Source organism: Falco punctatus, assembly GCF_963210335.1.
Source record: "Falco punctatus genome assembly, chromosome: 1".
In the NCBI taxonomy this organism is placed as follows: domain Eukaryota; kingdom Metazoa; phylum Chordata; class Aves; order Falconiformes; family Falconidae; genus Falco; species Falco punctatus.
In genome coordinates this window covers 37935522-37950001 of record NC_137580.1, presented here as the reverse complement: position 1 = coordinate 37950001, position 14480 = coordinate 37935522, and the positions used below count along the sequence as shown (strand labels likewise).

Below are 14480 nucleotides of genomic sequence, written 5' to 3'. Positions count from 1 at the left end.
TGGGGAAAAAAAAAAAACGAAGAAAAAAAAAAAAAAACAACAAAAAACCAAAATGGAAGGAGACCAAGTCAATGGCTGCAACATGAGGACATGGACGGGCTCTGCCACAGGGACATCAGTTTCCACTGCCAGCTCCTGCCCTGGCCCAGCTCAGCTCCACACCCCAGGAGGCAAAATTTCACCCCGGGGGGGTCAGCTGGGGCTCCGCCACCCCCAAACATCCCCTCTCCTGGGGAGCTTGGGGATAAAAGTGAGGGGAAAGCAGCAAGAGCAGCTGGAGGCAGCAAGTGGGATCCCTCACCAAAGCTCCAGCAAGAGATGCTCCAACATTTGGGGAGCCCCTCCTGCACTTCAGGGACCCCCGGACCTGCAGCAGGGAAAGTGGGCGGCCACAGCTGGGGAGGCAGCAGCTTGCCCCCAGCTCCACGGTGTCCATGGAGCCACAGCCCCCAGGACCTACGTTGGTAGGGTCGGGGGGGTTTGGGGTTGGTTGGTGGGGGTTTTTTCTGTTCTTTTTTAAAAATTTGACCTTCGTCCTTAGGAACCACGCAGGTGGCAGCGGGCCAGGGGGCGGGGGGGCTAGTCAAAGCCATGCCAATCGCTCTGCTCCGAGTCGTACTCCAGCTCCGCGCCGATGCAGCGCACCCCATCCAGGAGCATCGGCGTGCCGTGGTGCCGATCTGTGGGACAGGAGGGGATGGTGGGGATGGGGACAGAGCCAGGGGACAGCCACATATGGCCTCAGGCTGGCCTGGCAGGCTTGCTTCACCTTTTTGAGGGCACTTTTGGGGAGTGTTCAGGCTCACAGGTGCCTGTCCTCCCTCCCGCAGTCCCTGTACAAGGGATGCCAGCACCCACGGGGATGGGAGACGCAGGGATACTGCACCCTGTCCCCAGGTCACTGCTGTACTCACCGCCCTCAGGGTGCTGCATGGGGATGGTGCTCAGCCCCCAGTGCACTGGGGCTGGGACAGGGGGTGGGAGGCAGGGAGATAGCCGGGTGCGGGGGACAGGGTTTGGAGGGGCAGGGAGCAAACCGCCAGCCATGCCGGCACAGGGACAGTGCGGATGAAGCCCGTGAAGGCAGTCGCCAAGCTACAGAACGCTGCTCTAATTAACTGACCCAAATTAAGCAGCAAGGTGAGGGAGGGAAAAAAAAATTAATTTTAAATTAAAGACTACTGTGCTGCCTGCCAAGCAGCCATGGCTGGAGGCGGGGGGGGGGGGGGGGGGGGGGGCGGCGGGGGGCGCAGTGGGCTTGGCCCCAGGCCTCTGGCTGGGCTTGCGGTGAGGATGGGGGGGGTGCAAGGGGTGCCCCCAAACCATCCACTGCAGCCCCACTCCGTGCACCCCTTCACGAGGGAGGCCCCACGGCCTCATCCCCTGGTCTGGGGATTTCCAGGGTGAAAGTTGTCCGGTTTAGACAATTTCTTAGGAGTGCCCACCAGGTGGGGAACGTCTGCAACAGCTCAACTGGGAGAACTGGAGGAAGATGGGCTGGGGAAGGAGGGGGGATGGAGCAGCGTCTAGGGAAGGAGGGGGGATGGAGCAGGGTCTGGGGGATGCAGGGAGCATCCCTGGCTCCCCAGGCACAGCAGAAAGCAGCAGGTCTCCATTACCAGCTGTGCCAGGGAGGAATCGCTGCTCTGAAACCCAAGGAACCGGGCAAGACCCTTGCACCGCTGCTGGCAGATCCTTACCCATCACACGGGCTTGGACCACGACCTTGATGCAGGCACCTTCGCCAGCCTCGCTGGCCAGGACCATCTCCTCCTTCAAGACCCCTTCCTTGTGCGCTGTGTACTCGCACTTCACACTGTAGCCTGGGGACAGAGACACCCTGGGAGCTGGGATCCACCTGCCCACACCTTTCCTGCCCCACTCCAGGAGTCCCTCCTCACCGCAGGCACCCAAAGGCAGCAGAGCCTGGGGCATGGCAGATTTAGTACCATCCCCACCACCGAGGTGCTGAGCAACATGGCACAAACCCTGCTGGGCTCCCTCCCCACCAGCTGCCTCAGTTTCCCCACCCGGGAGACAGAGACAAGGATGCTGAACTGTGGCCGCAGAGATGCAGGCGAGGTGTCAGGGGACACTGCTCTTTCCAGGGCTGGGCTGAGGGGACTACCATAAGGGTGCTGAGCATCCCCAGCACCCTGAGCTGATGGCAGTCTGAGACCTGCCTGTCACCCTGCCCTAGGCCACAGGGGCTTTGCAGAGCCCCACAGGGAAGGAGCAGCAGAGCAGGACACTGGCATACAGCTGCGCTGCACATCCAGTCACAGCCGGGGGTGTCCCACATCCCATCCAGCTGGGATTCTCCAGCACACCAGACCCCCCGAACACAGCAAACTGTGCTGCCTGCACCCTGCCCTGCCTGCAGTGCCCTAGCCAGGGTCATTTCCCATGCCAAAAGTGCCATGTCTCTCGCCTCGCAGAGCAGTGGGAACACAGAAACAGCCCTTGCAGCCCCCAGCTCGGATGGGATGAAGGCTGGCCCTGGCCCCGCACCCCCCCAGCTCAGGGACAGCTGGCAGGGCCAAAGGAGGCAGTTGCTTTTAATCTGGGAAAAAGTAAAAGCACAATGTAAAAAATAAAGGAAATGTAGAAAATTAATAAAGCTGCAGAAAGGTGTTAACCAAACCCTGGCATGGGGGAAACAAGTGAGCACGCGGCCAGGCAGCCCCACACAGCTCGCAGGGAGCACCCTGACATGGCTGGCACGGTGGGATGCTGCAACAGCACAAAAAAAGAAATAAAAATGCACTGAGCATCATCCAGGCTCCTGAGCACATGCAACAGTCTGCTCCATGAGCTCAGCCCGCGGCTCAGAAACACCAGGCATGCACGGGGAGCGCAGCGGGACAGGGCAGAGCAAACCACTTATGGCCACGACAAATGTTCCCCATCTGCTCCTCCAAGTCCCCACACGCACAGGGCTCCGGCGCCTGAAGAGAGGCCAGTGGGGAGCCCGAGGGCAGCTCGGGGCAGGGAAGCACTTTCTCTGCTCAGAGGCAGCTCAGCCAGCAGGAGGGAGAAACTGTGACAAAACCTCCCGAGCGCTGGGAGCTGACATCTCCAGCCCATGCTCACCTGAGGCTGCTTTGTCTCTGCCAGATTTACTGTGAGGCACTGGACTCCTCGGCATCCCACCGGAGCGGCTCTGTGTCCCCAAAGGGCTCTTTTCCCCAAAGCCTCGGGAGCCCTGGCCCGGAGCCCAAGCCAGGCACGCCAGCCCAAGGTGAGGAGCTTCAAGCAAACAAAGCTTAAGTGCTTTGCTGGGCCGGGGCCAGCAGCAGCGCAGGCAGAGCCACAGCCCATCCCTGCCAGCAACCAGACCCTCGGCTGCTGGGAGGTGGCAAGTTGCAGCCCCAAGAGCCAGAGGGGACAGGGATGCGGGAAGGAGCACCCACAGCTGCTTGTCAGCTGGAGCTGCTGGCACGGGACCAGCTGAGGTGGCCCAAGGTGCTTTGCAGCCCGCTGTGTCCTCAGAACTGATCCCGTGTCCCCGAGCTGGCTGCCACTGAACCCAGAGTGATGCTTGGCTGTCCTAACTGCTGCGCCAGGGCCACCACCACAGCCCTGCTCCCTTCTCCCACAGACGTGCCGGTGGCAAACTGACCCCAGAGCAGTGCCAGACTGGTGCATGAGCCTGGCACCTCTTGGAGCAAACCCTGTACTTGTCCCCATCCCGACTGGGCTGTGGGCTCTGCTCCACAAACTCACAGCTGCTCTTCACCTCCTGCCTCCCAGACTGATCTGAACCCACAAGAAACAGCACCCGATTGATGCATATTTGGGATAAAAGAGCATTTAACCTCCCAGTTGTAGATGGTAAGTTACGGTGAGACGGAGTCTGCAGGGGACAGAAGAGCAGCCATGGGGCCGGCTGTGTCCAAACTGGCACTGCCAGCGAGTATGGGATGATCCAAGCAGGACCAAGGGCTGGAGGAGCCAGGAAAGGGACAGGAGGAAAGGAGGGTGCAGAGCAGCCACCAGGACCCCAGCCCCACAGCTGTGATCCTGGGGGGCTGCCACATACCCGGCCCCCACACAGGCTCCGATGGGGCTGAGCTGCCACAGACACAGCACCAACCCAAGCCCAGGATCACCTCTGCACAGACCCACACCACGGGCTTACATCTCAGGGCATTACCCTCCTTTCCTCTACAACAACAGAATTAGCAAGAAGCCTGGAGACAGACGGAGAGGTGACCCCGCCTCAGCTCCAGCCTCTTCTTTAGGCAGACCCTCTGCGCAGGCAAAGAGCAGACAGAGCAAGTGCTAAAAATACCAGCACGTCTGGACTCTGTTCAGCAGGTTCCTGGATTAAAATGCCACAAAAGCCGCTCTTCAAGCATGCGGGTCGAGGTCGGGCGTCTCACGGGAGGTGCAGTGGAAACACAGATTCCTTCTCCATGGAGTAAAGCTCTAACACAGCGCTGCAGGAATGGGCACCAGGATGCGGCCCAAGCAAAGGTACAGGCATCCCGGGCAGCACCAGGACCAAATGCCACCCTCATCACTAGCAGCTGCAGCAGGACTTGTCCACAAAGCCCCGTGGGTCAGGGACAGCCCAATCGGCCTGTCACCCCTCTCTATGCTCAGCCGAAGGACGAGGCTTGGGGTTTGGGAAGTGCTTTGGAGGACACTCACCCACTGAGTTCCCATAAGGCAGGAAACACCCCAACAATAAAATCCATCCCCAGGAGCTCCCGGGGGCTCCCGGCTCCCCGAGGAAGAGGAACCATCCCCCAACCTGGCAAGGGCTCAACCCCACTGGCCACGGGTGCACCCGGGGGCCGCCAGCTGCCTCCCACCCCACAGGAGCACTTGGCCCATGCTCCCCAAGGGGCCCTGGCATGGGCCAGGCACCCCTGCCACCCCCAGGGGCACTCGGGGGTACGTCTGGGAATGGCAGCCCCCCCAGTCCAGGCAGTGCCCCCCTCGCCAGCCGCAGCAAAGCAAGGGCAGGATCCGGGACCGGCACAACAGCCGCTGGGGGGACAGAGCGGGGTGACAAAGAGGAGGACCTTACCTTCTGCCAGAGGGGTGATGCTGATGACTCGGAGGTTGAGGTTGGGGAGGGGAATGGCACAGATGTCCTTCCCCAGCCTCTGCAATGGGGGCAGGAGGAATGTGATCTCGTACTTGTGGAGGATCTTCAGGAATCCCACCTGCAAGCAGGGGACACGGCGAGGGTCAGGCCATGCCTCAGGCAAGCACTGAACCACACAGGAGGTGGTCCCATGCTGCCATCGTCACAGCTAATCCCACCCACCCACCCCCATCCCACCCCAGGGACAGGGACCCACTAGGCATCGAGCACCCAGAGCCCACAGGAAGGTGGGGGGCAGTAAATAATTGCCAAAAACATAACAAACAGTTCTATTTTGGCTGCACAAAGCAAAAATAACCAGTTCCAGGCAAAGCTCTGGGAACAACCACCCATCGGTGTCATGGGAGCAGAGACCAATTTTCCCAGTGTAAACCAAATGCGTTCAGCTGCTGTTTCTGGTCTCTAAAAGCCAAGATGTTTCCAAGAGCACGCCTTCAAATGTCATTTATCCACTGCCACGATGAAAGCCAGAGCCCTTTCAGAGCCGGCCACCTCCAGAAAGAGGTTCGTCTCCATCCCACTCAGAAAAAGCCATTTTGGGAAGGGAGCAGAGAAAGCTGCCAAGCTCCAGACATGCCTGCAAACCCTCCTTGGGGCAGAGCCCAGGGCACAGCCAGGATCTGTCCCAGCTGGGAGACCCAGTGACTGCCACAAACCCCACCGGCAACGTGCAAGCCCTGTCTGGGGCACAACCCCACACCTGACAGCCTGCCCCAGGGTGCACCTCCACCACCACGTAAATACATGTATAACACGCCCAAACACGTATCTAGCTATACACACACAGATAAAAGAATGCATGCCATATGCTGGCACATTCCTGGCCACAAGCAGCTCTGAGGCATCACTGCAACGTGGAAACCAACGGAAACGACAACGCGCAGCTCTGGGGATTTTAAGGCCACGGGAAGATGTTTGGTGACCAGCCCTAATGAGCTTTTTCTCCCCAGGGGAGAGGATGAGGGTCTCCTCCTGGCTCCGAGACAGGGGGCAGGCACACAGGCAGTGCTGTGGGGTGCAGGGTGCACCCCAAACCTGTCCAGAAGGAAGGACCGCGTGAATAAACCCACAGACCCACGCAGCCGCAGTGCGCTGGGCTCAGTGAGGGTGGCTGCCAGTGCCGGGCTGGTCCCACTCTGCCACCAGCACTGAGGGCAGCCCCCCTTCCCCAGGGAGGCACGTGCAGTGCCGGGATGCCTGCAGCACGCTGCACAGCACGGGTGGAAAAAATAATAACAACCACCCACAGATCGGCAATTGCTAAGCAATTCACTGCCATTTTTAGGGCGATAACCCATCATCCACCTGATACAAATAACTGACTCAGAGCTGAAAGGCAGTTTCAGATTGCTCTGCTGCACACAGCGCAGGAGCAACCCCGATGCTCTCCAAGGGGGTTGTTTCTTGAGAGAAAAGGGTCTCCAAAGGAGAGACTGGGATGGAGGGCCCAGCTGCACGCCAGGTGGAGCAACAACAATAAAGCTGCTCCGGGCAGAGGACCAGCGACCTGCACCTCCAAGTCACTGCCAAGGTGCTCATCTCACAGGCAGACCCCACTGCCACCAAAGCCCACAGCACCTCGGCACTGAAGCCTCCACTCCTGCCACTCAGCCTTGCTGCGTGGGGTGAGGAGCTGTGGGACGGGGCAGGCAGCGCATGCTCGGTTTTGCAAACGTGCCAGGATGAAATATGAGGTGCCATTACAGATGACTTGCTGTCCCCGCTGCCATCACTGTCCCCCAGCCATGGGGTTGGGAGCCACCATCAAACCTGAACCCATGCTAACACCCTCCCACAGCCACAGGCACGTGGCTGGAGGGGACTGAGCAGAAGCCATGGATCCACTGGCACGCAGGGTGAGGCCCAGCTCAGCCCTGTCCCCCCAACACAGGGGCAGAGGGGACAGTGCCACATCCCCCGTGCCCCAGGGCACAGCAGGGCCAGCAGCTTCCCCAGCCCACCCTGCCAAGAACAGGCTCTGCTGCTTGTGATCCCACCAGACCCTGATTTCCAGAGGGGACCCACGTCCCGCCCCAGGCCATCAGATCTGCCCGGACAGCCCCACAAACACTGCCCAGATGACTGCAATGGCAACACGGGCCAGGCCCCCCCCCCCCCCAGACAGCCCCCAGCCTGCCCCCACTGCCGGCAGAGGCTGGATGCAGCCACAAGAATTGGGTGCTAAATGGCTGAACCCAGGGCAAAGCACCCACACTCATACCTGCACCCTCAGGAGCATCACAGCCGCTCCCAGGCCCTCCTAAGTACATCACGGGGTTAGGGGGGCCAGAAACACCCCCAGCTCTGAGAACTGTAACAGAGATGGAGCAATGTCCAGAGGGGCGGCAATGAAAACCTCCCCGAAGCAGGTATTGCTGCAGGCAGCAGAAGCCCCACAGCTCAGGGGGCTACGACAGGCAGCACCAGGGTCCACCTACCCCACAGGGTGGCCAGGACAGACCCAGCACCGCTGCCAGGTGCGGGGACAGGCCAGGGTGGCACCGGTACCCCCCCCTTGTCCCACAGGTCCCAGCTCCCACCTTGACAAGGAAGCTGCCGTCCTTCTCCTGTGTCACCATCACTGCTGAATCGTGGAGCTTCTCATCGAAGTGCACATGCCCGTGGGCCCCCTCAGCGGGCTGGCTGGGGGTGAAGCGTACGCCCCCTCCCTTGGCCTTGCTGCCTGCGTGAGGAGGAGAGGACAGAGCCCGGGTGTCACTCCCTGCCCACCTGGGAAGCACCCCCTCTGTCCCCAGCTCCGTGTTCCCAGGTCCATGCCCCACTCACAGATGGACCGAGGCTGGAGCATCATTCCCCAGCTCCCTCCTCTGTCCTCATTTCAGAAACACCCGATGCCACAGGCTGGAGAGAGGGCACACAGACACCAGTGACCAGTGACCACAGAGAGCTTGCCCTCCAAACAGGGGGGAGTGCATGGACCTGCCACCAGCCGATGTCCAGAGGCTGCGAGGGTCCCACCTGTCCCCTGGGCTCAGTGGCATTTCCTCACTCCTGTGATATCCTCGGTGCAGAGGAACGGGATGAGCGGAGACACGGGCTATGCAGGGAAGAGGACATGGGTGGGACAAGGACAGCTTCCCCAGGCAAGGGCTCCTGTACATCCCAGAGTGCTAGGCAGAGCTCGCCAGGGCTGCAAAACTGGCCAGCATGCTGCTGAGCAAACCCCACAGTGCTCCAGGGAAACCAGAAAAATGCAACGGCCCTGCAAGGACAGACATCTGCTTGGGGACACTGAGGTCCCCAGGGCCAGAAGGAGCCCACACAGACGCACAAACGCCACGGACCTTTCCACTTGCACCTTTGCAACAGGCTTTCTGGGAGCTTCCAAGAAAAAACAGCCTCTCCTCTTCCTCCCCAGTACACCCTAAGAAACCCCCCCAGTCCGGCCGCCAATTGCATCCATCTGGCAGCGGCTGGGAGCAGATTGCCGCCTCCTTAAAGAAAAGGCTCTTTGTGCCTCAGCAGGCTGGAAATGCCGGAGATTTAATAACTCAGCATTGTTCAGCCGGAACAGCTCGGCAGAAATCCCTTCCCCGCATGCAGAGGAAAAACAAGAGACTCGACCGCTCGCAGAGCGACGCAGCTGCACGTGGCTGTGGTGGTAAAGGGGACACTGATGGGACCCTCTCCACTGACACACAGGTGGCACCTGGTCCCCGTGACAGGGCATGGCCACCCTCTGCCCCGCAGAGCCTTTACAGGTGCCACAGGGCAGCACGAGCCCAGGACCTGCTCGGATCCCACACACCAGCCAGAAGTTGTGGTGACAGGTGAGGTCCCAGCCCGCAGTTGCCATCAGGAATCCCAGTGCCAGCACCAGGTTCAGAGGAGTCAAGCCCCCATGTCTGCCAGGAGACTGGGAGGGAAAATCCCAAATATGTGTCTTTGTCACATGGTGCTTGGAGGCAGTACAGCCGATGTCCAGCACAGAGCTTACGAAGCCAGGCAAGTGTCTCCAGAGGGTACCCGGCCACCAGTGGCACTCAGCTAGCCCCCTGGCACGGCGTGCCTGAAGACCCTCTGGAGACAGCGAGGTCAGAGGAAGGCGAAGGTGCCAGCCAGGCACCGCGGGCAGCTGTCCCGGGAACCAGCTGTCCCAGGAACAGGGTCACCTGCTGGCATACATCCCGGTGACCTTGAGAGGCTGCACTGTGCTGTGCCCCTGTCCCGACTCAGGAGGGAATGACAGGGACTGTCCTCACCCTGGCAGGAGGGGACACCCCCAGGGGCCCTGAGCAGAGGCTAGACAGGTGACAGTGGCACCTCTGAAGCCCAGGGCACATGGGGTGGGAGCACCCACCCATGCAGGACATGTCCCAAGTCAGCCAGGATGGAAATCTTATTAGGGACGAAATGCAATTGTGTGCCCTGCACACACCCAGCAGCGAGGGGAGGCATGGGCAGGGGTATAGGCAGAGACTGGGCAGAAAATGACCCAGACCTGGCGTGTTTTATCTCAAGTCCCACTGCAGTCATGGCAGGAGGGTCACCAGAACCTGCCAGACTCATGGTCAGCGTGCTGGCAGCCAGGCTGGTGCCACGCTCCCCGGGCACCCATGGGGACAGGTCTGGGGGTCCAACCCACACCTGCCAGAGCCGGGGATGCCTGCCTCGCATGTATCAACAACAAATCGCAAGCCCTGGCAGCAGATGCAACCTTCAGAGTCACCACATCACATCGTCCCCCCGCAGTATCCCTGGGGAGGCAGGGCTGGGAGCAGGGAAGCACGGGGCGGGGGGGGGTCAGGCTCTCCCAGCACACTGCTCCTGCTGCCGGGACCACCAGCCCCTCTCCCCCACGCCGCCACGAACAAGACAGCCCAGAACAGGCAACCTGCCTGTCCCTTGGCATCACCCCCAACAGACTGTTCACCTGGCCCTCATCCTGCCGGGAAGCTGGAGCAAGCTTCACCGCCAGCAGGAGGAAAGCCCCCGGGATGGAGCCGTCCCACAGCCTCACTTACCGGCAGTGGGGAAGGAGCCGCAGAGGCCGGAGCCGCGACCAGGCACACAAAGACAGATGAAATCACGCCCAGCAGCAGCACAAAGAGCTTCTTCGGTCTTTGTCTCTGCACGGCAGAGAGCCGGGCCCTGCTGCCACAGGGCACCTCGTGCCAGCAGCCTTTCGGGGTCCCCTCCCAGCACAGACAAAGCACCCAGCTCCCCAAGCCCAGCCAGAGCCTTTTGGGGCAGCAGCCAGGATCCAGGAAAGGCTGGAAGCACCCCAGGAACACCTGGCACCCACCACCTCCCACAGCAACCCCTTGCCTGGGGTGCGGAACTTGTGCCAATTACCGGAGAGGGGTTCTGTGGCGGAGCGATGCCAGCAGCACCTCACTGGAGCCCCCCCACCCCACCACAAGCCCCCTCAGTATGTGCTCACTCACAACTCGCAGTGGAAAACAGAGGGAACATCCCCCCGGTTCCCCACAGGCTCTGCCCTGCTCGGCTGCTCCCTGGGCACAGGGGGGGCAGCTCTGACATCCCCAGCTGCGGGCAGAGGGACCCCTCAGCAGGGCCGCGGGCAGGGTGGCTTCACCGGGAAGGAGCGAGCATCCAACTTGGACACCAGCCCCACACCAAGGCAGGAAGCCCGGGAGGGGGTGAGGAGCAGGCAGGTGCGGGGGGGGGATGCCGAGGACTCACCCTTGCTAGCTGTAGCCATGTGTCCCTGCAGCGGTCGTCCTTGTGCGAAACTTCAAAGGCATGGGCAGACGGCCATCCTGCGGGGCTGCCGCCGCTCCCGAGCACCGGCGCTGGGCAGGGAACAGGCAGGGTTAGGCAGGGGCAGGCAGAGCCGAGGAGGGCGGCCGCTCTCCCCAGCCGGGTGCCAAGGCCAGCCGAGCTCCACGGACACGATGGCACCGCACGGCCGCGACTCCGGCCGAGCGCCGGCACGGAGCTGCCAGGGAGGAGCCCGTCTGCAGCTCAGGGGCGTCGGGCAGCGCAGTGGGGCCTGCGCCCAGCCCTGCGGCGTGACGGGCACAGGGCAGCACCGGCAGTGCCTCTGCCCGCTCCACCACGAGCCCGTGGCGTGACCCGACCAGCCCCAGCTCCTGGGGATGCAGCCAGCCCCTGTCCAGGAAAGGCAGGATTCCCACCCCGGCGCAGCAGCCAGGACATGCCCATCGCATCTCCCAGCCATCAACAGAGAGCACAGCACACCCCGTGCCTCAGTTTCCCCATTCCCTACCACCACCTTCTCAAAGGCTCCGTCCAGCAGCTGCCACACCGACCCCCGAGCTGGAGAAGCCTCTACAGGCTGGCAGCAGCAGTGCAGACCCCAAACCCAGAACCCCCCAAACCCCTTTCCCCCAGCCTGCCAGCACAGCTCCCATGGGAACAGCCACTCTCTCCAGCCCAGCTGGCACTGCCTCCCCCAGGGCTGTGCTCCCCCGGTAGCTCTGCAAGACCACGGCAGGGGCCCCTGCCAGCCCCCCCAGCCCCAGGGTCAGGTCTGCCCCTGCACCAAGGCGGGGGGAACCACCGGAGCCAGGCTGCGGCTCACAGCCCCCACGGTTCAGGATCTGATACCCCAAAGACCCCCTTGCTGGTAGCTGAGGCTCAAACCCCTACCCTGGGGCTCAGCCAGCCCCACTGCCCGGCAGGAACCCATTCACGGGCTGGTAACAGTGCCGGGCACCCCGTCCCACCGCCAGCGACCCCAGAAACCCAGCAGTAAGAGGCAGGTAATCGAAACGGCTCCGTCAGCAGCCCAGCCTGCCGAGTACAGAGAAATTTATGGAAAAAGCATTGACAGCATCAGTCTCGGGTGAAAATAAGATTAAATAAAAGCAGAACTGAAAGAGCAGGGAGCCTCTCAAGCAGTCAGGGGAGCCAGCAGACCCTCACCACAGCCCCCATGGTGCTGCTGCCCAAAGACCAAATGATCCAGCCTGGAGAAGAGCTGGGAGAGAATAGCCCAGTATTTGGGATGCCTCAAGAGATGCACCGACACCAAAACGCATCCATGGGCAGTGTGGGGTGAGAGGGGACCCCAGGATGGGACACAGCTCCCTGGGAGGTGGGGGGGGGCACGGGACAAGCAGCTCCCAAGCAGGGGCAAAGCATGGGGCTGGTGGCATGGGGCTCGGGGACCAGGGTGGGCATGGCACCTGGGGCAAACACGGGGCACACAGGCTCCCTGTGCCCTGGGCGGGGGGAGGGTGGTCAAGGACCCCTCCCCTCGCCTGCAGCTCCGGGGTAGCTGGTGTCCCACAGGCTCCCTGGCACCCCGGGCACGGGGTTCCCAGCGCTCGGACACACACACCCCCCGCCCCCGGCACCCCGGGCAGGCGGCGGTGACGCGCCACTCCCCGCCCGAGGCGCGCCGGCTGGCCCCGATCTGCCGCCGCCATCACCCGCGTGGCACCGGTCCCCGTCACGCGTGGGTGCGGGTGTCCCCCCCCCCGCGCGCCGGCTCAGCCTCCGTGCCGTAAAAGGGGACGCGGAGATGAGCCCCCGGCCTCGGTGTCCCCCCCTCTGCGCAACGGGCCAGCGACCGGCCCCGGGCGAGCGTCCTGCCGCAGCCCACCCGGACCGGGAGAGCGGGGACCCCCCCGGCGCGGTTATGCCGGAGGAGGGCAATGCGAAGGGGGGCCCCGCCGGCCCGGGGTCGGGGGGATAGGGTGGGGGGTGACCTGCGGGGGGCTCCCCACCCCGGCTGCCCCCATCCCCTCTCACTCACCCGCGGCCAGTGCAACCTGCGCTCCTCCACGCTCCCCGCTCCCCGCTTCCCACTACCGGGACACGCCTCCTCCTTCCCATTGGCCCAGACACACACTCCGCCGTTCCCATTTGCCCTCCCCCCAGGCGGTCACGCCTCCCCGGCACGCCCATCAGCTGCGGTGCCACTGCTTCCCCAGCGGCCCCGCGGGACAGGGCCGTCTCTAAGGGGCGGGACTGTCGCTAGGGGGCGTGTTAGACAGCTGGGGCAACCAATAGAGGGCGGGCGCGCACGGCTGTGGGGCGCCACGTGTGGGCGGCGGTGTGCGCAGCGCGGCGGAGAGGGGGGGCCGCGGCCCCCATCCCCGGGGAAGCGGTTGTCATGGCAACCTGACAATTTGGTGGGGGGGAGGGAGTGTTTAGGTTTTTTTGCTGCTCAGACCCCCGTCTCCGAGGCTGGCCAAGCCTCGGTGTAGTCGACCGGCTCGCAGATAGGTGGTTGATTAGAAGACCAGTCTGTTACCTAACTTGAAATTTAGACAAAATACATAAATATCTGTAATGGAAAACAAGAAAAGAACTTGAAAAACAGAGGATGTTACGTACGGCTAACAAAACACAGCCTTGGGAGAAGGGATAGACCCCATGAACACGTAAAAAAATAAGCTCAAGGAGAACCAAATCGTTAATGCAACTAATCAGAAAATTACTTGAACTATGTGAGAAGTACCCTAATTAGCACACTAGAAGATCCACCCTGGAGCAGAGAGAGCCCCCTACTCACAAAGCCCCCTCCCCACAGAACAGGGGAGGTGAAATAAAAGAACACCGTTCACTGTGCCTTTAAATGGAGACAAAGCTCGTAAGAGCTAATGAGAATTAATTGTGACTGAACATAATTGTAAACGGTTGTTCAAAGCGTATAAATGTTTTGCCATGTGCTCCAAGGGGAGCTGGTTTTGACGGGTTACCGCCTAGCCCCCTACTTTGTGCAAACTGGAAAAAAAAGGTATTGGCATGAGAAGCGGCCCCCCTGTTTGGGCAAGAGACCCATCACGGGAAAGTGGGGGAAAGAGTGGGAGACCCCCAGTGACAAAACAAATATTTTTAGGTTATTTCAAAAAAATAAAATAAAAAGCCTAACCCTAACCCCTGGCCCATCATGGAGCAGCCATGGGGAAGCTGTGGGGTCTCAGGGAGCAAGAGTAGCCTCCAGTGGCTCTGGTGACCAAACCGAAGCCACCAGCTGACTACTGGAAAGGATCGATGCAGAGCAGCTGCTGTGCCAGTGCTGTCCCTGTCCCTGCTCGGCACATCCCGGAGCCGTAGGAGAGGCTGGAGGGTGGTCGGGTACCAAGCCGAGAGCCAGCCATGGCAGCTGGGCAGGGCTGGCTCACCCCATCCCATCCCATCTCCTGCAGAAAACCCTGAGGAGTCAGAGAGCCAGCACCCCTCACGCCTGGCCCAGCTGAGCTCCCGGGCTGTAGCTGTCCCCATCTGAGCCTGTGTGTCCCTTCTCTCCAGTGGGACAGAGCACAAGGAAGGGCCACATCTCACTGAGGAAACAGCAAGGCACCGGCAGGGACAGAGGCAGCTGGCTGTCAGGGGCATTGAGGGTGGGAAAAGCAGCTGGGACATGTCCCTGCTGGGGAAATGCTGCCGGTTCCCTTCCAAA

At 61.7% G+C, this 14480-nt stretch overlaps 1 protein-coding gene across 1 annotated transcript; it reads right to left on the bottom strand.

Moving 5' to 3' along the window:
* Positions 1 to 442: 442 nt before the first annotated feature.
* Positions 443 to 12931, bottom strand: ADISSP (adipose secreted signaling protein). Its single transcript, XM_080378015.1, has 6 exons — positions 12828 to 12931; positions 10787 to 10896; positions 7660 to 7802; positions 5039 to 5177; positions 1701 to 1823; positions 443 to 680 (listed from the first exon to the last, which is right to left on the bottom strand). Exons 2-6 carry the CDS (start codon positions 10803 to 10805, stop codon positions 580 to 582), a joined length of 525 nt encoding a protein of 174 aa, XP_080234141.1. The 5' UTR covers positions 10806 to 10896; positions 12828 to 12931; the 3' UTR covers positions 443 to 579.
* Positions 12932 to 14480: the final 1549 nt, after the last annotated feature.

Coding starts and splice junctions, on each gene's coding strand:
- ADISSP (XM_080378015.1), bottom strand. Junction 5,178..7,659: donor ACGGCAGCTTCCTTGTCAAG/GTGGGAGCTGGG, acceptor CCCTGCTTGCAG/GTGGGATTCCTGAAGATCCT. Junction 681..1,700: donor GGTCCAAGCCCGTGTGATGG/GTAAGGATCTGC, acceptor CCTGTCCCACAG/ATCGGCACCACGGCACGCCG.